Source organism: Ranitomeya imitator, chromosome 7 (genome assembly GCF_032444005.1).
Source record: "Ranitomeya imitator isolate aRanImi1 chromosome 7, aRanImi1.pri, whole genome shotgun sequence".
Lineage (NCBI taxonomy): Eukaryota > Metazoa > Chordata > Amphibia > Anura > Dendrobatidae > Ranitomeya > Ranitomeya imitator.
Genome location: NC_091288.1, coordinates 36,476,870 through 36,504,780, shown reverse-complemented (window position 1 = coordinate 36,504,780; position 27,911 = coordinate 36,476,870). Strand labels below are relative to the sequence as shown.

Genomic DNA, 27,911 nt, shown 5'->3' with positions numbered 1-27,911 from the left:
GCGCGGATCTAAAATTCTTTTATTATTATTATTATTATAATTTTTTTTTTACAATCCAACAATCTGTATATCTTGAAAGAGCAAATAACCTTTTGGGTGATATTTTAGATTTTGGGCCTTTTAACTATGAAGCAAATAGTCGTGTTCTCAGTACAAAATCATGGTCACTTCATGGAGTATGGGCTTTAGAGCTGTGTAAAACGTAGTTATTTTTTCATTCCTCTTCTGTGTTGCGGAGATAATGCTTCTAAAGTGTAAGTTATAGTTTGGGTTCTAGTTTTACTAAGTGACACCATAGATTTGTCTCTGGGGGCGTGTACTTTTTCTTCTGCATGAGGTTGACCAATCAAAAGCAGGTGGCATCATGCAGGGGAAAAGAACACGCCCCCAGAAAATCTTTGAACAGGTTTCCTCCTATATGGGACCTTGTAATGACAGTCTGATCTCGCTGCAGAGCTGTGTGTGATTACAAAATGGTAGGATCACAGCACAGGGGAGAGGAGTATGATTACTAACACTTTGTCAGCTTTCATCTCCTGATGATCAGTGGGGGGTGAGCAGTACAGCAGAGCTGACCGTGATGTGAGAGGACAGCTGCTTGAATCGTTTGTAATGATTTGAAGCTCAGCTCTGCTGTTCTGCCTTTCCCACCACTGGCTGCTATGAGATGAAAACTGAAGAAGTGTTAGTAATTAAGCTCCTCTCTGCTCTACGCCGGGCATTTTGTAATTCCACACAGCTCTGCAGTGATGAGAGCAAACTGTCTGCCATTACATGTCTCTGCATGGCATTGACCAATCGTAAGCATATAGGTGGAAAAATACATACCTCCAGACGTACTCAAACTGGTGAAAGTTTCTTTACTTAGGTCTTTTTTTTTTTGTCGTCGATAACTTGGCTTCTTCAGATGTTTTAGACGGATTCAAGAGATTAGACTTTTTAAAATGTCACTTTTTGGGGGGGCTCGGCTCACTCCAGTCCATGGCTGGATTAAATTTCTTGGCGGATTTTTATTTTGCTGCAGTTAAAGTCCATCATGTGACATTTTAAAAATATTATACGAGTGGTGTTTTCAAAAAGGCACAAAAAAGGTAATCCTAAAGGAAATATATTTTTAAAAAAATTTTATGGCAAAAATCGACTCATTGCGCCAATTGGAACAACTTGTTGCACAATAATACAACGAACACAGGACAAAAAAGAAAAGTCAAACGATGAATTTGGGGCCATGACTTCCTCTGCATCTGTATCCGCTGCGCACTCCAGCCTCCTGCTCTCCTATCCCGGCCAGCGGGTTTGTACAGTCAAGCCTGCTAACGGTTTCCCTTTAATTATGGGGACATTGGCTCATTAAAGGAGCTCCACGTGGGCTAATATATCTTTATTTTGTACATGGTTTCCATATCCTCAGTAATATTGTTGCCTAGAACTGTCCTGCACAGTAATGTCTTATATCTCCGGGAATGATATTTGCAAAGTGTTGACCAAACTATATAAATTTTGCCAAATTCTTATCTATCCACCGAAAATTTGCATCTTTTTCACAGCTGGAACATTGATACTAAAATATTCCTTACTATAAAAGAGTAAATGGTGGTTCTTTTTTCCTTTTTTTTCTTTCCCCTATCGATTTGCAGCGCATTTGATCTCCGCACCAGAACTTCAAGAGATCGAGGAGAGAGAGGAATTGAGCGTCTCTATCAAGAACGAAGCAGATTCCATCTTGAAGGAAAATGTCAATGGTTCTGCCAAAGAAGAAATGAGTTTATCTTCTACTGAAGAACATTCCGATGCCAAGACTGCAGTTGTGGATAAGAGCGCGGCGTGTGACGCACACAACTCTTCTGTGCTTTCTGATGTAGAGGAGATTTCTAAGATTACACAGGATGATATCAGTGCCTATGGAACGTAAGCATCATATCAGAATCCATATATACATATATTTTTTTTCTGCTATTCGCTGGGTCATATCAAGCCAAATGGCAGTCTGCCAGATTATAGAAAGGTCTAAAAAAAATAAATAAAAAATAAAAACATTATACTTACCTGGCCCTAATCTATTGTGCCACAGCCCCACTCCAATACGGTTGACTTTGTTGGTCCAGTTTGTACCTTTGTTGTATCTTTGTAGTCTATGGGCCCCAAAATGTCATGCCTGGGCCTGGTAACCTAGTTAGCAAGGCCGAAAAAAGACATTTGTCCATCCAGTTCAGCCTATATTCCATCATAATAAATACCCAGATCTACGTCCTTCTACAGAACCTAATAATTGTATGATACAATATTGTTCTGCTCCAGGAAGACATCCAGGCCTCTCTTGAACCCCTCGACTGAGTTCGCCATCACCACCTCCTCAGGCAAGCAATTCCAGATTCTCACTGCCCTAACAGTAAAGAATCCTCTTCTATGTTGGTGGAAAAACCTTCTCTCCTCCAGACGCAAAGAATGCCCCCTTGTGCCCGTCACCTTCCTTGGTATAAACAGATCCTCAGCGAGATATTTGTATTGTCCCCTTATATACTTATACATGGTTATTAGATCGCCCCTCAGTCGACTAAATAATCCTAATTTTGCTATTCTTTCTGGGTATTGTTGTTCCCCCATCCCCTTTATTAATTTTGTTTTGTTTGGTAAATATAATTTTGTTTTCTAAACTTCTCTTTATGATGTGGCCTTATATACTTTATTTTGTATTAAATTTGATGAGAGTTGAAATTCCTGACTAAATTCAAGCTAATTTGCCAAATTAAAATAGTGGTAGATTTACCCGTCCTTAGGGCTCATGCACACGGTGGTGATTTTCTCGTACGAGGAAATTGGTCCAAGTTGCATTACTGTTTTTGGTCTGAGTGCCGTCGGATCTGATCTATCTATAACAATTTTTTGCAAAGGCACTGAGCTAGATAAAGGTCTTGCCAGGTACTCTGCGGCAGCAACATGGTAGGACGTGCAGAGACGAAACTGTGATGTGTGCAAACTTGGTATTCATTGAAACTGGTTTAGGGGGTCACCGGAAGACCTCCACAACTGTACAGCACGGGGGCAACTACCAAATTATTAGTTACTATGGAAACGAGAAGATGGGGGTAAGGAGTGGGGAGCAGCTCAGTCAGGGTTGCCTCGCTCGCATTGGAGGGGACCATGTTCTAGGTCTTGTTGTTGAGCCCACCGGCCACAGTAGGAGATGAGCATTAGTAGCCTTATTGGACAGCCCGTAGATATGGTAGCCAATTTTAGGTTGGACTTACTACCTCTGAGAAAAGTCTACAGTGGAAACTCATGGGTGGGTATGCTTTGCCTTTTAATATTAAGCCTTCTAAGCCAAACCCCCAAATAACTCCATGCACCCTTGAATCATGAGAATTGTACCCGTACGGTTAATGATGTCTTCATGCATGAATCAAAACCCAAGTTACCAGACCACAGGTTTCCAGAGGACAACTCCTCAGGCCCAGCGCCTCCTTGCCCAGGAGGGTTCCCATCTGGGAAAAAAGAACACTGTCGGAAACTGCAATAATTGTTATGGTTTTATTGTTTTTGTTTTTAACCAATTATTTTTTGTACTACAATTGATATCACAATGTCTCGCAGGTCAAGTCTTTTTATTAAAGATGAAGCTGCTGCTGAAAATACAACACTGGAATATGATAAGATTGGTGAGTATACAGGACAGCCAGGATCGATCTCATATGCTGTGGTGTTTGGTAATGTCACGGTTCTCATCTCTGACCACATTTCATAAGTTAACGGGATGTTTTTTAGGTTTAAAGGGGTTGGAACAAGTTTATAAGTTATTAACTTATTTATTGCTAGGGGTTTAACGTTGGATCCATACCGATTCCAAGAATGGAGCAGAGATAGTATGTGTATCACCACTCGGCAATGGAAACGATCAAGGACAACACTTGTCAAGTCATATGGAGCTGTGCATGCGCGAACTCTGCTCCATGCAAGCGGGGCTAGGCAGAGTCACATTCTCTAGATCGGTTTGAGGTCTCTTCGGTAGGACACCCAGCAGTTAATATGTGATTGCCTATCCTATAGATAGGTGTGACTTGTATACTTGGTACAACTGCTCTAAGAAACTAATGATTGATCATCAATATCCGAACTGATGGTGTCAGACTCTAGGCACCACCACGATCAGCGGTTTGTAGCTCCGGCAGCGATCTAATGTAAACAGTTTATGGAGCACAGCTCCCTACACTCTGTAGTGGCAGTTCTTAGGTACCGTACCAAGGACCATATTCACTTTATTAGGAGCTGCAGCACCTGAAAAAGGCCAGCACATAGTAGATGGAGCTGTTGTGTCCCGGCTCCATCAACTGTTTACATCAAACAGCTCATAGTGTGGGTGCCTAGTGCCAGCACCTCACCTGTACATTGTTCATTACCTACACTAAGTATAGATCACCATTATTTGAGGCTGGAAAACCTCTTAAACAAAGTTTGGTTTAGTTTCTATCATTAAAAGGGGTTGTCCACATTTTTGTAAACCATTTTTTTCCCCCTCCGTTAAATGCATGACTTTTGAGCTAAAAAAAATAATTTTTGCAGTTGAGCCCCATACACATTAAACGAATGTCGGCTGGACCTGCTGATATTGAGTGGTTCTTAGGGGCACCGGACGATTGATGGAAAGATGTTGATCAGACATGCCTGATTTTTGGATTGCCGACCTTATTGTTGTTCCTGATATAAGCCGCCGGGTGACGTATCAGTCGGCTGCTTTCTTATAGGTGCATCTGGCTGTGAGAGCGAATCGGTGGAGATGGCTGTCGGCCGAACGATCAGCCAAAGCCACGTTCTACTGACGGTCATCTAATATGTGTGGCCAGCTTAAATCTTTTTTTTTTTTTTTTTTTCTTGTGTGCTCCTCTCCTCTGATTTACAACCACACACCACATCAAAGTTGGGTGTGCAGGACACAAAAAAAAAAATCTGTAAAATCCAAATGGTGCAACATTTTTAATTGAAACACAATTGTAAAAAAATGATACATCCACTTAAGTAAAAATAAAAAGTCTCCGCTTTTTAATAAATTTTCACGCAACCGTGACCAACGATGATGACATTGGATTGGTGAGAACTTTGAAGTCATCGGGAAGGCGGCGTCCATATTTCCAATTTGATTCTGCCTTTTCTAAACTCCGGCGCTCGCTAGCAATCGTCTCATGTAAAATGCAAGGAAACTGTATGAAGTTGTTCTTCCAGCTCTCAGACCTGCCATTTTTTACGTGACTTAATGTAAACGTTCCAAGTTTACTTTCAATGAGTTATGTACGATATGCATGACCAGAGAGCCGCCTCTGACACCTCCGTGGTAACGTATGGAAACTTGGATTCTCGCTTTGTTTCCTTATTCCCCTTCTATGTGGCGAAAGTCTCAGCGACGCAACAGAATATGAAGACTTTTAAGACACAGTATATTCAATGTAATTGAGTATAAAAGTGCGGAGAGATTCTGCGCTTACTGATTTAAAGGGGTTTTCCATTTAAGCTAAGGTGTATGTCTGGGTAAAAAAAGTTTACCTAAAGGAGTTGTCTAGTTGTCAAAACCTGAATAACTTATTTGGACATTCTGAGAAAATTGAAACTGGTCTCCAAACCTCCCAACTTTGGCTGTAATGACTACAAGTACAAGATGAGCAAACAAAAAAAAAATTGAGCTGGAGCATATGTTGGTATAAGTGCAATGCACAGGCGCGCATTTACACCGTGGCCAAAAGACAGAACCTAAGATTGAAAAAAAAAAATGAGCAAATACCCTGTCATAAGTAAATAACTAGTAATAATACATGTAAGTAACATAGGGCACTTACGGTAGTTAAGTGTTTTGATTAAAAAAAAGTATAAATGCCATCCCACCACAACAAGGTGTACCCCAATCTCTGCTGTACCTAACTCTTGTAGTTCACCTCACTATGTGACAGCAGACGTATAAATACATAAGGGCAGAGCGGGAAAGGGTCCCGATTATTCAGATACCTGCCCGTGGAAGGCTATGTAAAAAATATTTACAAAGTGCAAAAAAACTAAAACAAAACTCCCCCGAAATTGAGCATGAGTAAGATGTACAAGATAACGTATAGTATTTTTTTTTTTTTTTAATCATTTATATTACGCCATTAATTCCACAGCACCTTTACAGACATTATCATCACTGTCCCCATTGGGGCTCACAATCTAGATTCCTTATCAGTAGGTATTTGGAATGTGGGAGGAAACCGGAGAACCCGCAGGAAACCCAAGAAAACACGGGGAGAACATACAAACTCCTTGCAGATGTTGTCCTTGGCGGGGCTTGAACCCAGGACCCCAGCGCTGCAAGGCTGCTGTGCTAACCACTGAGTCACCGTGCTGCCTGCGGACTCTTTGTCTAGAAGACCTAACCTTTCTATGCACTCTATTGATTTAATTGAACTTTATATGTTAACTTTATTGTACCGCTGCAGAAGAAAACATGCATGTTACTCTATAAAATACAGCTGATCAGTGGCTATCCTAACAGTGGGGCACTCTGTGATTATCTTTATTGGGGGTATGCTTCTAAGGGAAAATATTGCCCAAATTGGCCAGTGTCACACGTCTAAGTCCAACAGTCACAGTCCAAGTGTGGACCACTATGTCCATACCGGCCATAGGTCTTGTGATCCTAACTCAACACCCTTCTAGGAATATATGGACAGGTTGCAGATGGTATGTCCACCCCTTTTGTCTGCAAACCTGTTGAGCAAATTACATGATGGAGAATCTATAACAGTTTTTTTTTTTTTTTTTTAAGGTGAAAGTGAAAACAGGACTTCCACTCCGACCAACGAACTAGAGGATCATGAAATATTTGAGAGTAAAGTTGTAGCAGTAGAGAAGGCCTCTGAGACTCTGCCATCTAAAAAGCCTTTCGAAACTACAGAATTGGTTATTGAAGACAGTGGCTACATTAATCTGACTGAAAGCAATGTCGATACAGAGCTGAAGCCTTCCATCAGTGAAAGGGGGAAAATGCAGGATTCAGCCGTTCAGACACATAATTTTGATAGCGATGTGGAGGTAACCACGGACAGGGAAGTCACTTATTCTCAGGGTTTTACTTTGGCCGATAAAGTCCAATTTGAATTCAATGGTCATACAAGTACTCCAGCACAAATTGCTGACCATCAGATGCTTCTAAGGGAAAAAGAACATGAACTTGTCCATAATGTTAGTGAAAGTGTCCAAACTCAGACTGTAAGTGTCCAGGAGGACATGGAGGAAAGTTCCTACTCTCAAACATTTCATCTATATCGACAGCATTCTGATCCAAAGCCTAAGCCTTCCAATGAAATCACAAGGGACTATCTCCCCAAGGTTGGAATGACTACTTACAAAATTATACCCCAAAGATCGTTCGACGTAGAAAGGTATGTCGATCGTGAAGGTTCACAAGACGCTGGGAAATCTGTGTATCCATCAATGAATGAATATGAAACCAGCCACGCTATTACACATAGCAATATTGAGCCTCATTATGGTCAGGTATACGAAAAAAACGAACCATCGCCAGTGGTTAAAAATGGAGACCTATCACCGCAAGGATCAAACGTCAATACACTGGTTTCTAAAAGTACTGCTGACCAAAGTCGGAAAGTACATTTTGCACTTTCAAGAAGTTTATCTTCTGCCCAAGTTCTGTCATCGGATAAACCATGTCCTCCTGAGGTCAAACCAAAGCCAAAACCTCCTAGCCCAGTGAAAGGTCCAAGTTCTTTCTATCTACAGATGCAAAGAAGAGCTTCAAGCATGTACGTAACGTCAGCTATCGCCAAGACAAAAACTTCTGCAAATCCATCAAGCAGTACTGTTAAAATTAGAGACCTAGGAAATGAGGCTAATTCGGTGACTTTCAGACCACTTCCTTCTAGAGTGAATGTACTAAATTTTCCTCCTAAAATGGAGGAGAAATTGCCAGAAGACAAGCCAACATTACCGGAAATATATAGTGAAATTAAAAATGGCGGCCTTGGATCCAGTTCTGAAAAGCACCGTGCCCATGTCTCACAAACTTCCACTGAAAATTATTCTATACAAAGAGCATTTTCAAATGATTTGTCTTCTCGAGATAAGTCTTTGGGTCATGAAGAGAAAAGGCTGGATGTTACAATGCTGGAACAAAAACTTTTGGAAACCAGGAATGTGCCTACGCTCTTCTCTTCCGAGAAACCATCTCTGCTTTTGCAAAACGAATGGAAGCCCGAAGTAATTTCTACTACATCTTCAAGTAAAACTGCGCAATCCTTGATCTCTCCTACAAGCCAGAACCCTCCATTAACTTTGCCAAAATTAAGCAACTTTGTTACTCCAAGACCATTTCTAAGTTCACACTCTAATTCTTTTCCATCTTCTGTAACATCGGTGGTTAAAAGGTCTCAGTCGCTCAGTTCTGGCTCCTCGCCGACCAAATCTCCTGTAAACCTGGACTGTCCCATTGGTTGGTCTCCAGTTGCTTCTCCAACTGATGCCAAAAAGGATTCTTCAGTATTTTCAGTGATTCCCCTGGAGGAAACCGAAGAGGAGGTAATGTCTAAAATAAACAGGCAAAAAAATGTAACAAATATTACTTAAAAATATTATTGCAATAATTGCATAATTTGTCCAACAAATTTAATTAGTTTTTTTTATTGTAGGTACATTTTAAAAACGTCAACGATGGCCGGTAAAAGCCAGCGTTGTCCTAGGAATGTAACTTCTCGTGATTTTCTGACACACTTTAATGTGATTTAAGGTGGCTGCCTGTCTCTATCTCCGTGTCAGTTCATTAAAAAGGGGGCTGGCGTAGTTAATAAACGGAGCTTGATGGCCAGCCCCCTTCAGTATGTCATTGACAGAGAGAGGGAGGACACCTGTTGACTTTGTCTGAATATCACAAGAAGATACATTTCCTTGACCATTTGATATTGGTCATCCAGGAACAGTTTACACTTTTGTAGATGTACATAGATTTTTCTCTTGTTCTTTTGTAACTTTTTTCAGAACATTGCTTCACTATTTGTGCCCACAAAGTATGGGCCCCAAGTGTTTGTCCCATGGAAATTTTATTAACTTTTAATTGTGGTCTACAGAAATAAAGTAAGAGACATGTCAGTGCCGAAGGTATGACTCTCTTAATTATTGAAACAGAAAAAAATAAAAATTTGAACAATAAACCCCCTCCCCTTAACATTGCTACGTTATGTGTATGTAATAATATTGACCTGTGTTTATTAATGGAGTTTATTTAATTTATATGTTCAGTTTGAAAACATGTATTAATGTTAACTGTTATTAAAGGGTCATTTCCATAGATTAACTATTAATTTGCAAAAATTGACCCCTGACACTTTCCTTACCTACGAAGGGATCGGCAGCATGAACATTGATGTTTTCAAGGGAAGAACTCCTTTTCCAAAAAAGTCAAGTGCTTCTAGGAGCTAATTTTTTTTTTTCCATTGGAGGTATTCATTAAAAGGAATCCGTCAGCAGTTATTACCCCCATAAACTGTTTCCATTATGCTGTAGCACATGTAAATACTATTTTAGACATATAACCAGTTGTCCCTAGAAGCACTGTAAGGTTACAATAACCCCTATGCAATATGCAAATTGGGCCTTAATTGTCCAATAGGCGCATCCAGCCCTTTAAAGTGTTTCAGCCCGAACTCTGTTCGTCTTTCCTTTTTTGACATGCATATGGACAGATGTACTGTATGTGCAGAAGAAGATTGAAATCCGCTGCTCGCAACAGAAAATTGTGGAAACCGGAAATCCCGAGTGGCTGTAACGTTATAACATGCCCCATGCTGTATGCAAATTAGGCCAAGAGTCCTTTGGGCGTGTCTGGTGGTTTCAGCCCTATTCCAGCCCTTCTTTTATTTGACAAGTACAGTGGGGAAATACGTATTTGCTGATTTTGCAAGTTAGTTCACTGACAAAGACATGAACAGTCTAATTTTAAGGGTAGGTTAATTTTAACATTGTGAGAGAGAATATCACAAATAAAAGTGATTACAGTGAGAAATAAGTATTTGATCCCTCTGGCAAACAAGACTTTGGTGGCAAAACCCTTGTTGGCAAGCACAGCAGACAGACCTTTTTTGTAGCTGATGATGAGGTTTGCGCACATGTCAGAAGGAATTTTGGTCCACTGCTCTTTTTCAGATCATCTCTAAATCATTAAGATTCTGAGGCTGTCGCTTGGAAACTTGGAGCTTCAACTCCCTCCATAAGTTTTCTATGGGATTAAGGTCTGGAGACCGGCTAGGCCACTCCATGACCTTAATGTGCTTCTTTTTGGCTCACTCCTTTGTTGCCTTGGCTGTATGTTTTGGGTCATTGTCTTGCTGGAAGACCCAGCCAAGACCCATTTGTCCTGGCGGAGGGAAGGAGGTTGTCACTCAGGATTTTACGGTACATGGCTCCATCCATTCTCCCATTGATGCAGTGAAGTAGTCCTGTGCCCTTAGCAGAGAAACACCCCCCAAAACCTAATGTTTCCACCTCCATGCTTGACAGTGGGGACGGTGTTCTTTGGGTCATAGGCAGCATTTCTCTTCCTCCAAACACGGCGAGTTGATTTAATGCCAAATACCTCAATTTTTGTCTTATCTGACCACAGCACCTTCTCCCAGTCACTCACAGAATCATCCGGGTGTTCATTGCTAAACTTCAGATGGGCCTGCACATGTAGCTTCTTGAGCAGGGGGACCTTGCGGACACTGCAGAATTTTAAACCTTTACGGCGTAATGTGTTACCAATGGTTTTCTTGGTGACTGTGGTCCCAGCTGCCTTGAGATCATTAACAAGTTCCCCCCCATGTAGTTTTAGGCTGATCTCTCACCTTCCTCATGATCAAGGATACCCCATGATTTGAGATTTTACATGGTGCCCCAGACTGATGTCGATTGACAGTCATTTTGTATTTCTTCCATTTTCTTACTATTGCACCATAGTTGTCTCCTTCTCACCCAGCGTCTTACTTATGGTTTTGTAGCCCATTCTAGCTTTGTGCAGGTCTATGATCTTGTCCCTGACATCCTTAGAAAGCTCTTTGGTCTTGCCCATGTTGTAGAGGTTAGTCTGATTGCTTAATTGTTTTGTGGACAGGAGTCTTTTATAAAGGTGACTATGTAAGACAGCTGTCTATAATGCAGGTAATGAGTTGATTAGGAGCGTTTAACTGGTCTGTAGGAGCCAGAACTCTTAATGCTTGGTAGGGAATCAAATACTTATTTCTCACTGCAAAATGCAAATTTATATAGCTTATACAATGTGATTTTATTTGTGATATCCATTGCAGATTACTGTGCTCCAGCAACACCCCAAATTTCTAGGTTAATGTGAAGGTGTACTGTAGGTAGAGGTGTGAATGGTGCCAGGAGGGATGAAATTGGAAATGACCCTTTAAAAAGACCTGTCATCAGGACAAAAGCCGCCAGTTTTTGCTCTTATTTAATCCCGGCTGTTCCCCTGATTCTAAAATAAAATATATAAATATATAAATACTAGATTGTGGCCCGATTCTAACGCATCGGGTATTCTAGAATATGCATGTCGGCCTCGACCAATCAGAGACGCGGGATTTCTACGTCGATGCTGTGCCGGTCTCTGATTGGTCGAGGCCTGGCGGCCTCGACCAATCAGAGAGCCGGGATTTCCAGGACAGACAGACGGAAAAACCCTTAGACAAATATATATATATATATATATATATATATATATATATATATATATATATATATATATATATATATATATATATATATATATATATATATATATATATATATATATATATAAATAATTTTTTTTTTTATTTACCTTACGGCTCCAGAGATGTGGGCTTTTTATTTAGTGCTAACGTTTATGGCCTTTAGTAATGGGGTGTGGCACACAGGATCCTCTGGGGCGAATCTTTAGGCTGCTGTTTACCCTGTCAACGCCAACCCCCAAAAGTTGCACTAAATAAAAAGACCTATATCTCTGGAACCATACGGTGGATGTATTAAAAAAAAATAAATAAAAATAAAACAGAAACCTGAATATTCAGGGGAATACAGTCAGCAAAAACTAGCCACCTCTGAATAGGTGATAGGTCTTCTTTAACATGAGTTCACATTAATCACTGTGTTGAATACATTTGTGAGACTTTTCTCAAATCTGTCATTAATATGTTTAACCCTGAGAATGTTGTCACTGTAAGAACTTTTTGTTTTTATAGAAACTAACCCCTGAACTAAAATACAAAGTGCACAGTCCTCCTCCCATTCCTGAAAAAAAGTCCACAGTATCTTTACAAAGTTCTGATCCAGAACAGCTCCGCCAGGATATCCTGGCTGCCATACGTTCCGGACAGGGGGCTGCCAACCTGAAAAGGGTGAGTTTGTAAGAAGGGGGATCAGGTTTTGGAATTGTCATGTACAAGTTTCAGACTGTGTGAATTTGAGATAATTTCCCATGAATGCCCTGATCAGTGACGGACTCCACAGGCATCAATAGGAACAGGAATTATATTTAAAGCCATTCAGAGTACTTGATGTATCCATGTGGCTAAAACAAGGTGATTATCTGTATTTATTTTGGAGACGTGCCCGGGACGAGTGGATCTCACAGCAAAAGTCTCAAAACTCAGATTTCTTATTATTTTTCTTGGTTATGATTTTATTTGCAGTTGGTATAACTTTTGTGTGAATATTGCTTGACTTTATTTCTTTTTGATCAATGTTTACACAATTTCGCAGTATTAAAGTAATGGCCGACTTTGTGACTTAAAAATGTCTTAATCAAGTCTATGTTCTGAGGATAGAGGTGGACTCTTGCAAATGCTGCAGAGAAAACCTGACCTTATTTATATTAGTTTAGCAAATCTTAATGTAGCATTATGGAAAAGATACTGCGCCAGTGCTACAAGGTGCATTAGAAAAACCCGCTCTTTATCTAAGGCTTCTTTCACACTTGCGTCGGTACGCAGCCGTAAATTCGGCACAACGTGGGCAGCGGATGCAGTTTTTTCAATGCATCTGCTGCCCATTGTAAGGTCCCGAGGAGGAGGGGGCGGAGTTCCGGCCACGCATGCGCGTTAGGAAATGGCGGATGTGACGTACGAAAAAAACGTTTCCTTGAACGTTTTTTCTTGACGACGGTCCGCCAAAACACGGCTTATGGCCATATTTCGCGATCCATCGGCAATACAAGTCTATGGGAAAAAAACGCATCCTGCGGGCACATTTGCAGGATGTTTTTTTTTTCCCCAAAACGACGTATTGCGACGGAGGCCAAATGACGCAAGTGTGAAAGTAGACTAAGAAATGTTGGCTTTTCCCATTGTGATTCCTGGGACCTGAGGTTCCTTAGATCCTGGGTTTGGATTCCCCATAAATTCAGAAATACATTCATCCATTTTACACTTCATATGTACAAAACCCTTAACTTTCCACTAATTTTTCTAGGATTCCAACTTCTCCTTAAACACATTGTTTCGGCTCACATCCCAACCACTGGGTGACCACATAAAGACACATGCAGCATAAATCTCTCCTGACATAGTATCAGAAAAATTGTATTTTTCTTTTTACTAAAAAGCTGAAAATCTCATGTCATCTTAGAATATGTTGAATTAAAGGGAAAACATAGAGAAAGACAAATGAAATCTTGGCTAGAATATAAATAAATATGTCCTTCTCTTTATAGCATGATGATCAGTCAAAGGCTGAGTTCAGATGGATGTTTTTCACGGTCCATACTTGGACAACAATATCCGAACTGGTCTTCTCATCTGAACTAAGTTACAAAAGGTTGTAAGTTTGGGTTAGAGATCTAGAGGGGTCAGAAGACTTGAGAGTAGGCTTTAATGCGAACCTGTTGGCAGGGTTTTGCTAAGTAAACCACAGACATTGTCGTGTTGCCGCTATTCTACTGATTAAAAGGATACCTGTGGTGAAGAAATTCATCTTGTGGTTCTTGTGTAATCAGTGTTAGAAGTTTTCACTTAATGATATGCCCATTCTCCGGGGCGGAACTGTAGGCAGTCTTATCTTCCTGTTCTAAACCAGAGAAACCAAGGAAAGACCTCCCCACAGGCCTCCCCGAGGATCAAAAAGTCTGTTTTTATGGTGAGTGACATGTTTGTGCTTCAGTGCAGCCTGTGGTCAGGTTTTTCCTTAGTTTCTCTGGATTAGAGCAGAAAGATAAGACTCTGCCTACAGTCCCGCCCCAAAGCACGGGCATATCATTAACCCTGCTGTTGTCTTCGGTCTGGGGAGACCGATTTTGAACTTTGGTATATTTTGGGGTGTTCAAGATGCGGTTCTGAAACTTGTAGTTGATTGACTTAAATGAGGATGGGTCGGTCGGCCACGGGTTTCAGAGCCGCATCTTGAATATTTTAAAGAATATTGAAGTTCAACGTCGGTCGTTTTTGACCGAAGACAACAGCAGGGTTAACTGAAAACTTCAACAACTTTTTTCAGCTTGGGAAGTTAAACATAGCTTCTGTGTTAACCCCTCTCTACATTCTCCTCGCCTTGACTGGGCTATACGCTGAGCTCTGGACATTGCGTAAGAATAATACAGTTCGATGCACTTTCTAGTGTTGGAATGGGAGGGGATTAATGTCACAATTAGTATGTTCCCATAGAAGTCACAGGGACATATGACCAATTAGGATGCATAAACCTGTCGGTGACTTGATAAATAGCCCCCGCTGATGTTTATACCTTCAATGAAAAATAGTTCACTTTGGTCTGACATTGCCTTCCACTAATGTCAAGCCCAATGTTCTGCAGGTCTTGTGAGCAGAGAAGTATTTAAATGTCACACATAATCCTCAGTGCTTTTTAATTAAATATGAACTTTACATTACCTATGCTTGATGGAATTTGACTTTTCACATTTCTGAACCATTTTTTATGCTTGTTTACTAACCCAACACATTAGGAAGGTAGACGGCTTATTAAGACGCGTCGTCTCCTGACACCAGGGTTTCCCATGTAATTGTATGACTGACCTGGTAACTTTTTAAGACCTAAATTTACAAACTACGGTCATTTCATTTGTAATTTAACTCTTTGGGGCCTTTATAAGTTGCAAACCATGTTTGATATCATGTGAAACAATGAAAAATCCAATTCTGCTGCATGTAGCAGGTTATAAGTGACATAAATGTCGTTGCCCCCATTAGTTTAGTATAATATACATCATTATATATTTAGGCTTAACTTTACAAAAAAAAAATAATAATAATTTTGCTGTTCAGTATTAAGGTTTGTGTGGGGCTGGGGAGAAGGTAAAAAATCCTTTTCTTAAATTTTAGAAGTTGCTGTTGAAATCATTTTAGCATGTATACTTTATTGTACACTTTAGCCCTGCTTATGAATACCCGGTCTACGTATTGGGTTTTCGTGTGTCAGATTATTTGCATGTTCATTTATAAATATCTTGATTATGCTTCTTTAAGAAAAAAAAACAACATTCTAATCTCTATCAACATCAGTTAGAATGTTTGTTAATGATTTCCATGTTAAAAAGAGTAACTAAACCTATTTTTTTTTATATTTTCTTTAGAGGACCTGTCAATTGCTTGTAAAAATCCCCCTGTTCTCTGTAATGCATCCTTTTTTTTCCTGTTTTGCACTGCATCACTGCATTGCAGAGATATTCACATTTGTTGCTTTTGGAGCTCAGTATGTGAAATCGCTACTTAACATAGTAACATAGTTAGTAAGGCCGAAAAAAGACATTTGTCCATCCAGTTCAGCCTATATTCCATCATAATAAATACCCAGATCTACGTCCTTCTACAGAACCTAATAATTGTATGATACAATATTGTTCTGCTCCAGGAAGACATCCAGGCCTCTCTTGAACCCCTCGACTGAGTTCGCCATCACCACCTCCTCAGGCAAGCAATTCCAGATTCTCACTGCCCTAACAGTAAAGAATCCTCTTCTGTGTTGGTGGAAAAACCTTCTCTCCTCCAGACGCAAAGAATGCCCCCTTGTGCCCGTCACCTTCCTTGGTATAAACAGATCCTCAGCGAGATATTTGTATTGTCCCCTTATATACTTATACATGGTTATTAGATCGCCCCTCAGTCGTCTTTTTTCTAGACTAAATAATCCTAATTTCGCTAATCTATCTGGGTATTGTAGTTCTCCCATCCCCTTTATTAATTTTGTTGCCCTCCTTTGTACTCTCTCTAGTTCCATTATATCCTTCCTGAGCACCGGTGCCCAAAACTGGACACAGTACTCCATGTGCGGTCTAACTAGGGATTTGTACAGAGGCAGTATAATGCTCTCATCATGTGTATCCAGACCTCTTTTAATGCACCCCATGATCCTGTTTGCCTTGGCAGCTGCTGCCTGGCACTGGCTGCTCCAGGTAAGTTTATCATTAACTAGGATCCCCAAGTCCTTCTCCCTGTCAGATTTACCCAGTGGTTTCCCGTTCAGTGTGTAATGGTGATATTGATTCCCTCTTCCCATGTGTATAACCTTACATTTATCATTGTTAAACCTCATCTGCCACCTTTCAGCCCAAGTTTCCAACTTATCCAGATCCATCTGTAGCAGAATACTATCTTCTCTTGTATTAACTGCTTTACATAGTTTTGTATCATCTGCAAATATCGATATTTTACTGTGTAAACCTTCTACCAGATCATTAATGAATATGTTGAAGAGAACAGGTCCCAATACTGACCCCTGCGGTACCCCACTGGTCACAGCGACCCAGTTAGAGACTATACCATTTATAACCACCCTCTGCTTTCTATCACTAAGCCAGTTACTAACCCATTTACACACATTTTCCCCCAGACCAAGCATTCTCATTTTGTGTACCAACCTCTTGTGCGGCACGGTATCAAACGCTTTGGAAAAATCGAGATATACCACGTCCAATGACTCACCGTGGTCCAGCCTATAGCTTACCTCTTCATAAAAACTGATTAGATTGGTTTGACAGGAGCGATTTCTCATAAACCCATGCTGATATGGAGTTAAACAGTTATTCTCATTGAGATAATCCAGAATAACATCCCTCAGAAACCCTTCAAATATTTTACCAACAATAGAGGTTAGACTTACTGGCCTATAATTTCCAGGTTCACTTTTAGAGCCCTTTTTGAATATTGGCACCACATTTGCTATGCGCCAGTCCTGCGGAACAGACCCTGTCGCTATAGAGTCACTAAAAATAAGAAATAATGGTTTATCTATTACATTACTTAGTTCTCTTAGTACTCGTGGGTGTATGCCATCCGGACCCGGAGATTTATCTATTTTAATCTTATTTAGCCGGTTTCGCACCTCTTCTTGGGTTAGATTGGTGACCCTTAATATAGGGTTTTCATTGTTTCTTGGGATTTCACCTAGCATTTCATTTTCCACCGTGAATACCGTGGAGAAGAAGGTGTTTAATATGTTAGCTTTTTCCTCGTCATCTACAACCATTCTTTCCTCACTATTTTTTAAGGGGCCTACATTTTCAGTTTTTATTCTTTTACTATTGATATAGTTGAAGAACAGTTTGGGATTAGTTTTACTCTCCTTAGCAATGTGCTTCTCTGTTTCCTTTTTGGCAGCTTTAATTAGTTTTTTAGATAAAGTATTGCAATTGGTCATTTCTTCAGAGCCTTCTCAGGGGTCATTCACAAATTCTTCCCAGACTCTGATGATCACTGATCACAGCTCGGCAGAGCCTGAGACCGCTAGATAGCTGCTAAGCTGTGATTGGCAACATGTGGGAGGGAGGAGTGAATGCGCACATTCCTAGAGAACACTATGAAGAAACGCCCAGTTGGTCTGTAAGCAGAGATTTTACATACTGCTCTCCAAAAGCAACAAATGTGGATATCATAGAATCTTAGAATATTACAGTTGGAAGGCACCTTAAGGTCATAGTGCCCAACCTCCTGTTCATTGTGGCTCGGGTTTCACTAGACCATCTCAGACAGATGTCTTCCAGCCTCTGTTTAAAGACTTCCATTGAAAGAGAACTCGCCACCTATTGTGGCCGCCTGTTCCACTCATTGATCACCCTCACTGTCAGAAAGTTTTTTTTTCCTAATCTTTATCTTCTCCCTTTTAGTTTCATTCCATTGCTTCTCGTGTTTCCATGTGGAAATGAGAATGATGATCCCTCTACACTGTGACAGCCCGTCAGATATTTCTAGACCGCTATTAAGTCTTTTCTTAGCCTTCTTTTTTGGAAGCTAAACATTCCCAGATCCTTTAACCATTCCTCGTAGTACATACTTTGCAGTCTGCTCACCATCCTGGTTGTTCTTCTCTGAACTTGCTCCAGTTTTTCAATGTCGTCTTTAAAATGTGATGCCCAGAGCTGGACACAGTATTCCAGATGCGGCCTGACCAAGGAGGATTACAGGGGGATATGTTGTGAATTCCGTTCTTGGGCACCCTCTTGTGGTTTCAAGTAGTATGGCTGCTCCTTGGATTTAGCTGTCTTCAGCTGCTTCCACTGATTGTCTTTTCTGCTCGGCTATTTATGCCTGGCTCTTTCTTCAGCCAGTGCCACTTGTAAATGGTTCCTGGTTGGATTCACATCTCTTTGGATTTCCCTGTTATCCTGACCAGTTCAGCAAAGCGTAAGTCCTTGCTTGCTCTTTTCTGTCCACAGGTTGTGGACTTATCCGTTCTGTGCTTGCTATGTTTGTCCAGCTTGTCAGTCTGATTTAATTCTGTTGCTGGAAGCTCTGGGAAGCAGATTTGCCCTCCACACCTTTAGTCAGGTGTGGAGATTTTTGTAATCTCTGCGTGGATTTTTGTAGTGTTTTATACTGACTGCACAGTATTCCATCCTGTCCTCTCTATCTAGCTAGACTGGCCTCCTGTGCTCATCCTGGTTTCATTATGTGTATGTCTTTTTCCCTCTCCTCTCACAGTCATTATTTGTGGGGGGCTAATCTATCCTTTGGGGATTTTCTCTGAGGCAAGATAGCTTTCCTGTTTCTATATTTAGGGGTAGTTAGCTCTTAGGCTGTGACGAGGTGCCTAGGGAGAGTTAGGAGCATCCCACGGCTACTTCTAGTGTTGTGTTGAGCTTAGGGACTGCGGTCAGTACAGATACCACTTCCTTTAGAGCTCGTTCCATGTTGCTCCTAAACCACCAGATCATAACAGGGATAATTACTTCACATGTTCTAGACTCTATGCTTCTCTTAATACATCCAAGAACTGTTTGCCTTTTTGCTGCTGCATCACACTGTTGACTCATGTGCAGTCTGTCATCTATTAGTATACCCAAGTATTTTTCACACTTGCTGTTCATTACTTTTATTCCTTCCATTCTGTAGATGTAATTTTTGTTTTTCTTGCCAGATGTAGAATCTTGCATTTCTCCCCGTTAGAATGGTATTTATTAGTCACTGCTAGTGTTGAGCGATACCTTCCGATATCGGAAAGTATCGGTATCGGATTGGATCGGCCGATATTCAAAAAATATCGGATATCGCCGATACCGATACCCGATCCCAATACAAGTCAATGGGACCAAAATATCGGAATTAAAATAAACCCTTTCTTTCCTTGTAGGTTCATTCTACATGAAGGAAAACAACTAAGAATAATGCAGGATGTATTTGGGGAGGTGGCGGAGACATTAAATGCATAGAGGTTTAGCCCAATCAAATAGAATAGCAGGAATTTTAATTTTTTTTTAAAGACGTTCGGAGTTACAAAGATATTGACTATGTAAATTTTTTTTTTATTTTGTCAGATATTGATGTTTCACTATTCCACGCCCTTCCCCTTCTTTTTTTTTTTTACTTTTCCCACACTTTCATCTTCATCATCATCAGCATCTTTGACATCAACTTCTTCACCTTATTCATCTTCTTCTTTATCTTCTACATTTTTTTTTTTTATTACATTATTCATATTTATTTTCTTCAACTATTATTATTCTTCCTATTCTACTTCTTCATCATATTCTCATTTGTGACAGGCATTCCCGTAATTATCTATAAAAGTTTGAAGATTACACCTTCCGTTCTGCCTGTCACAAAAGTTACATTTGTCCGCGTTCAGTTTGGCCTGCAGCATCAGGCTTTATCCAGGGGCACCACATGGAGGAACAGACTCACCCCCATACACTGCTTAGTCTTCTTCTGCATATAATTTAGATAATATCTTTTGCTCTGATATTAAGTGTTATGCTTAATGTTCTTCTGCTCTTTGTTCTGCAGCCTCTTGTTCTTCTGCTTCTCGGTCTTCCATGTCGTCGTCTCCAGGGTCGTCGTCTCCGCCGTCATCGTCTCCGCCGTCGTCGTCGTCGTCGTCATCGGGGTGGTCTTCAGGGTCGTCATCTCCAGGGTCGTCGTCATCTCAGTGGTTGTCGTCTCTGGTGTCGTCGTCATCTTAGGGGTGGTCTTCCGGGTCGTCGTCTTTAGGGTCTTGAACTTGGAAATGTAGCAAAAGGTACAAGAAGACTGAGAAAATGCCGAGAACCAGCTGATGGAACTGGAACTCGGATGGCTACCCGAAGGTCAAAGAGCCAATGGAACGTTGGCGGAACTCGGATACCTAGAAGGAGGCACCTAAGCCAAAGGCTCGGCCCGGAACCAGCTGATGGTGCTGGAACCAGGATGTGGACCAGAAGGTCCACAGGAGAGGAGAGAACAGCTAGGCCACGAGGCTGCCGCAGTTACCGAACACAAACAGTCCTACAGGGGGAGCTTGGCCTACTGGCACTACAGAACCAGCCTTGATTGCCAATTCCCGCAGCCCACATAGGAAGCTCCTAAACTGGAGGCACCATGGAGTTGGCTAACCCGACCGCAACACGACGGGGCAACGCATAGGCGTCTCAGTGAGCTTGACACTACCCGGAACCAGCTGACGGTGCTGGACCCAGGCTGGGCACGAGTGAGTACCCGTGACAAAGACACTGCCGAGAACCAGATGACGGTGCTGGAACCCGGATGCGTTGCCTATTCAAGATTGTCTTCCTAGAGCCCCAACTAGCGGTGTTGGAGCAAAGGGTAAACAGGGGGAGCAGAGTGTAGGCCGAAGCCTGCACTGGAGGCAGCTTTGTGTCTGCGTTGCGTTTGCAGGACACGTTGCCGGCTACACAGCGGGGGAACAGCTGGCGTTGCTGAACCCCACTGACACAATGGCGGGTGTTTTTCTCTGTGCAGCCTGCACTTCCAGTGTTAGAGCCCAGGGTCTGCAGGAGGAGCAGAGTGTAGGCTGAAGCCTAGTAGAACCAATTTCAAAGGTAACCTTTAACCCTCCCTCAGGTGTTAAAATGCAGAAGAGGCACACCTTGTGCAGCAGTAATGCTCCACAAGTGATAGGTTGCTCTTTAAATTTTGCTCATTGCACACGCTGAATGAAAGACGTACACAATTTTGCCCATTGTACAGTAAAACTGTATTGGAGGCGTGACTTGTCTTTTTAAGGAGACGTAGCACAGGTGTCCAAAATAACACCTTGGTGCTGGGCGCAGCCTCCTGAGCATTGTTATTTGCTGTACAGGAGTCTGCGCTCTTGTGTTATCCCTTGGCCATGCGCTGTGAGCGCTGCCTGTCTTCTCACCTCATTTCATGTCGGCCAGTGCGGTTAGCGATGGCCATGGATCCCAGACCCGCAGTGTCTTTTCATAAAGTCACACTGCAGAGCTGGGATTCATGGCCTTGCGCAGTAAATATGTTTGCCGCTCACTCATGTCCTTACACCTTCTTCAGACTGGGCGGCCTCCGCTGATCCCTTATCGCATGCCGCGGCCATGAGGCCGCACTGTCTGAAGAAGGCGGAAGGAGATGAGTGAAGACAGGCGAACATCTGCACTGCACATGCCCATCAATCACACCCTCGCAGTCAAAATATATCAGACAACTAGGGTCGTTGTGTCGGGCAGGGCGGACGCACAGGCACAGCCAGCCAACCAATGATGTCAGAAGACGGGCAGCGCTACCAAGGCGGGTGCTGCGTGTCATTAAAAAGGAAAGTCACACCTCAGGGACAATGTAATGGTCTTTAATGAGACACATTTTGTACGTGTTGAGTTCCACGTGGGCAAGGAGAAAAAGTTAGCGACCTTGTACAAATGCAGCATTACTGCTGTACAAGGTGGCTGTTATACATAGAAACACCTGGGGGGGGGCAGGTTCCCTTTAATTTCAGTTCAGGTGCCTGCATGGCGTTTGCAGGACACGTTGCCGGCTACACAGCAGGGGAACAGCTGGCGTTGCTGAACCCCACTGACACATTGGCGGGTGTTTTTCTCTGTGCAGCTAGCACTTCCGGGCAAAAACTGGCGGTGTTAGAACCCAGGGTCAGCAGGAGGAGGAGAGGAGCAGAGTGTGCCGAAGCCTGCACTGGTGGCAGCTTTAGGTGTGTTGTGCCAGCGTGGCTTGTGCTGGACACATTGCCGACTACACAGCAGGGGAACAGCTGGCGTTGCGGAACCCCAATGACACATCAGCGAGTGTTTTTTCTGTGTAGACAACACTTCCAGGTGACAACTGACAGTGTTGAAACCCAGGGAATCAAAGAGGAGCAAAGTGCACTGGAGGCAGGAAAAAGTCTGTTATTGTGCCAGCGTGGCTTGTGCTGGACACGTTGCCGGCTACACAGCAGAGGAACAGCTGGCGTTGCTGAACCCCACTGACACATTGGCGGGTGGTTTTCTCTGTGCAGCTAGCACTTCCGGGCAACAACTGGCGGTGTTAGAGCCCAGGGTCTGCAGTAATGTAATCCCCTTGCTGGCCTGGGATCCATGGGCATGCGCAGTGCATATCATCGCCTCTCACTCCCCTCCTTCCTGCTTCTTCAGACTGTGCGGCGTCACGGCCGTGGCATGCAATTAGGGATCAGCTGACACCGCCTAGTCTGAAGAAGCGTGAAGAAGGGGAGTGAGAGGCTAGTATATGCACTGCGCATGGCCATGGATACCAGGCCCACTGTGGGATCACATTAGACAACACTGCGAGGTGGGATTTCGGGCAGCGTGGACGCACAGGCGCAGCCAGGACGACAACAAATGATGTCAGAGGACGGGCAGCGCAAACTGTGCATGGCCAAGGGATAACATAACAGCGCAGGGTCCGTGACAGAATCAAACAACGCTAAGGAGGCAGCGCACGGAGCCAAGGGGGTAGGAATGACGGCTGTGCTGCGTCACATTACAAAGGAAAGTCCCACCTCCGGGACGGTGTGACGGTGTGAGGGGACACATTACATGAGTGTGTAGTACAGCATTTCCAAGGAGCATAATTTAAAGAGCGACCTTTTCCTTGTGCAGTATTAGTGCTGCACAAGGTGGCTCTTTCAGTAACAAACGCCTAGGGGGGATGACAGGTTCCCTTACATTTTAGTTGTGCCAGCGTGGCGGTCGCATGACACGTTGCCGGATACACAGCTGGGGATCAGCTGACGTTACTGAACCCCAATAACAGAGGAGCGACTGTTGACTGTGAAGACAGCACTTCCAGGCACCAACTGGCGGTGTTAGAACCCAGGGACAGCAGGAGGAGCAGATTGGAGGTATTGCCGCACACACAGCTGGGGATCAGCTGACGTTACTGAACCCCAATAACAGAGGAGCGACTGTTGACTGTGCAGACAGCACTTCCAGGCACCAACTGGCGGTGTTAGAGCCCAGGGACAGCAGGAGGAGCAGAGGAACAGAGTGTAGGCCAAAGCCTGATTGGAGCAAGTTGAAAGGGAATCTTTAACCCCCCCTTCCCAAGACGTTTGTAGCTGAATGAGCCATCTTGTGCAGCACTAAGGATGCAAAAGGAAAAGGTTGCTCTTTTAATTATGCTCCTTGCAAACACAGAAGTAAACACATAAAATGTGGCCCCCGATACCGTAAAACCGTCCTAGAGGTGGGAATTTCCTTCGTAATGGGACGCAGCACAGCTGTCATTCCTATCCACTTGGTGCCGTGCGCTGCCTCATCAGCGTTGTTTTAAGCTGTCACGGAGCCTGCGCTGTTATGTTATCCCTTGGCCATACACACTTAGCGGTGCCTGTCTTCTGACATCATTTAGGTGTCAGGCTGTCAGTGCCTGTGCATCCACGCTGCCCGAGATCCCACCTCGCAGTGTCGTCTAATGTAATCCCACTGCGGGCCTTGGATCCATGGGCATGCACAGTGCATATCCTCGACTCTCACTCCCCTGTTGTGAATTCTGTGGCTGAATTCACTCCTGTGGTCACAAGTGGTACTGCAGCTTCTGAGCTTCCTCCCTCAGGTGTTCTGGTGAGCTCGTTAACTGCTTCATTACTTAACTCCGCCTGATGCTGCTATCCTTGCTCCTTGTCAATGTTTCAGTGTTGGATCTGAGCTTCTCCTGATTGTTCCTGTTACCTGCTGCTCTGTATAGCTAAGTGCTTTTTGCTTTTTTGTTGCTTTTTTTCTGTCCAGCTTGTCTTTTGTTTTGCTGGAAGCTCTGAGACGCAAAGGGTGTACCGCCGTGCCGTTAGTTCGGCACGGTGGGGTTTTTTTTGCCCCCTTTGCGTGGTTTTGCTTTAGGGTTTTTTGTAGACTGCAAAGTTCGCTTTACTGTCCTCGCTCTGTCCTAGAATATCGGGCCCCACTTTGCTGAATCTATTTCATCCCTACGTTTTGTCTTTTCATCTTACTCACAGTCATTATATGTGGGGGGCTGCCTTTTCCTTTGGGGAATTTCTCTGGGGCAAGTCAGGCCTAGTTTTCTATCTTCAGGCTAGCTAGTTTCTTAGGCTGTGCCGAGTTGCCTAGGTAGTTGTTAGGCGCAATCCACAGCCGCTTTTAGTTGTGTTTAGGATAGGATCAGGTGTGCAGTCTACAGAGTTTCCACGTCTCAGAGCTCGTTCTTGTATTTTTGGGTATTTGTCAGATCACTGTGTGCGCTCTGATCGCTAAGCACACTGTGTTTCTGGATTGCCTTCATAACACCTGTCATTAGCAAACATAACAGTACAAGGAGCCAAACTAATGATTCTCAATAGAGAGAAAGAAAAAGTTCTGACATAATTTTTTTTTTTCCTGCTCTGTGTTCACTTTTTTTTTTTCCCCTAGACATTTGGGTGATTCTGGACACAGGTGTGGACATGGATATTCAGGGTCTGTGCTCTTCAATGGATAATCTCGTTATAAATGTACAAAAAATTCAAGATACTATTGATCAGAAATCTATGTTAGAACCAAGAATTCCTATTCCTGATTTGTTTTTTGGAGATAGAACTAAGTTTCTAAGTTTCAAAAATAATTGTAAGCTATTTCTGGCCTTGAAACCTCATTTTTCTGGTAATCCTATTCAACAGGTTTTGATTATTATTTCTTTTTTGCGCGGCGACCCTCAAGACTGGGCATTTTCTCTTGCGCCAGGAGACCCTGCATTGAGTAGTGTCGATGCGTTTTTCCTGGCGCTCGGATTGCTGTACGATGAGCCTAATTCAGTGGATCAGGCTGAGAAAAATTTGCTGGCTTTGTGCCAGGGTCAGGATGATATAGAAGTATATTGTCAGAAATTTAGGAAATGGTCAGTACTCACTCAGTGGAATGAATCTGCGCTGGCAGCTTTGTTCAGAAAGGGTCTCTCTGAGGCTCTTAAGGATGTCATGGTGGGATTTCCTATGCCTGCTGGTTTGAATGAGTCTTTGTCTTTGGCCATTCAGATCGGTCGACGCTTGCGCGAGCGTAAATCTGTGCACCATTTGGCGGTACTGCCTGAGGTTAAACCTGAGCCTATGCAGTGCGATAGGACTATGACTAGAGTTGAACGGCAGGAATACAGACGTCTGAATGGTCTGTGTTTCTACTGTGGTGATTCCACTCATGCTATTTCTGATTGTCCTAAGCGCACTAAGCGGTCCGCTAGGTCTGCCGTCATTGGTACTGTACAGTCCAAATTCCTTCTGTCCATTACCTTGATATGCTCTTTGTCGTCGTTTTCTGTCATGGCGTTTGTGGATTCGGGCGCTGCCCTGAATCTGATGGATTTGGATTATGCTAAACGTTGCGGGTTTTTCTTGGAGCCTTTGCGGTGTCCTATTCCATTGAGAGGAATTGATGCTACACCTTTGGCCAAGAATAAACCTCAATACTGGGCCCAGCTGACCATGTGCATGGCTCCTGCACATCAGGAAGTTATTCGCTTTCTGGTGTTGCATAATCTGCATGATGTGGTCGTGTTGGGGTTGCCATGGCTACAAACCCATAATCCAGTATTGGATTGGAATTCCATGTCGGTATCCAGCTGGGGTTGTCAGGGGGTACATGGTGATGTTCCATTTTTGTCGATTTCGTCATCCACCCCTTCTGAGGTCCCAGAGTTCTTGTCTGATTATCAGGATGTATTTGAAGAGCCCAAGTCCGATGCTCTACCTCCGCATAGGGATTGTGATTGTGCTATCAATTTGATTCCTGGTAGTAAATTCCCTAAAGGTCGATTATTTAATTTATCCGTGCCCGAACACGCCGCTATGCGCAGTTATGTGAAGGAATCCCTGGAGAAGGGACATATACGCCCATCGTCATCACCACTGGGAGCAGGGTTCTTCTTTGTAGCCAAGAAGGATGGTTCGCTGAGACCGTGTATTGATTACCGCCTTCTTAATAAGATCACTGTTAAATTTCAGTATCCCTTGCCATTGTTATCTGACTTGTTTGCTCGGATTAAGGGGGCTAGTTGGTTCACTAAGATAGATCTTCGTGGTGCGTATAATCTGGTGAGAATCAGGCAAGGAGATGAATGGAAAACTGCATTCAATACGCCCGAGGGTCATTTTGAGTATCTAGTGATGCCGTTCGGACTTGCCAATGCTCCATCTGTGTTTGTCTTTTATGCATGACATCTTCCGTGTTGTTAGGCGCAATCCACAGCCGCTTTTAGTTGTGTTTAGGATAGGATCAGGTGTGCAGTCTACAGAGTTTCCACGTCTCAGAGCTCGTTCTTGTATTTTTGGGTATTTGTCAGATCACTGTGTGCGCTCTGATCGCTAAGCACACTGTGTTTCTGGATTGCCTTCATAACACCTGTCATTAGCAAACATAACACTCCCCTCCTTCCCTCTTCTTCAGACTGTGCGGTGTCACGGCCGTGGCATGCTATTAGGGATCAGCTGACGGCGCACAGTCTGAAGAAGGCGGAGGGAGATGAGCGAGAGCCTGAGGGGAAGATATGCACTGTGCATGCCCATGGATCCCAGGCCCGCAGTGTGATTCAATCAGAAGACACTGTGAGGCGGGATCTCGGGCAGCGCGGCCGCACAGGCGCAGCCAGCCTGACACCAAATTATGTCAGAAGACAGGCAGCGCAAATTGGGCATGGCCAAGGGATAACAGAACAGCGCAGGGTCCGTGACAGCTTAAAACAACGCTGAGGAGGCAGCTCACGGCACCAAGGGGGTAGGAATGACGGCTGTGCTGCGTCACATTACGAAGGAAAGTCCCAGCTCCGGGACGGTATAACGGTATCAGTGAACACATTTTATAAGTGTTAAGTTCTGCGTGTGCAAGGAGCTAAACTAAAAGAGCTACCTTTTCCTTGTGCAGCATTACTGCTGCACAAGGTGGCTCTTTCAGTAACACTCTTTCAGTAACAAACGCCGGGGGGGGGGGGGACAGGTTCCTTTACATTTAGGTTGTTGTGCCAGCGTGGCGGTCGCAGGACACATTGCCGGCTACACAGCTGGGGATCAGCTGACGTTACTGAAACCCAATAACACTGGGTCGTATGTTTTGACTGTGCAGCCTGCACTTCTGAGCCGCAACTGGCGGTGTTGGAGCCCAGGAATAGCAGTTCAGGTGGTAGAAAGATGAACACATCAGGAGACCTGGATGACACCCAATTACTTAATCAGGCAGAGGAGTGGCAAATTCCTGTGAGATCCAGGCCTAGTTCATTTTCAGAAAAGTAAGCCGGTCAACGTTATCGGAGGATAGT

The 27,911-nt window shown here is 43.2% G+C and overlaps 1 protein-coding gene across 4 annotated transcripts in view; it reads left to right on the top strand.

The window, feature by feature from the left end:
* Positions 1-27,911, top strand: part of COBLL1 (cordon-bleu WH2 repeat protein like 1) — a 145,259-nt gene that overhangs the window by 102,111 nt on the left and 15,237 nt on the right. For all 4 annotated transcript variants that reach the window (XM_069733059.1, XM_069733063.1, XM_069733061.1 and 1 more), the window contains 4 exons: positions 1,638-1,908; positions 3,592-3,656; positions 6,785-8,553; positions 12,234-12,389. In XM_069733059.1, the coding sequence (XP_069589160.1) occupies positions 1,638-1,908; positions 3,592-3,656; positions 6,785-8,553; positions 12,234-12,389 (2,261 nt within the window). The remainder of the gene's footprint in view (positions 1-1,637; positions 1,909-3,591; positions 3,657-6,784; positions 8,554-12,233; positions 12,390-27,911) is intronic.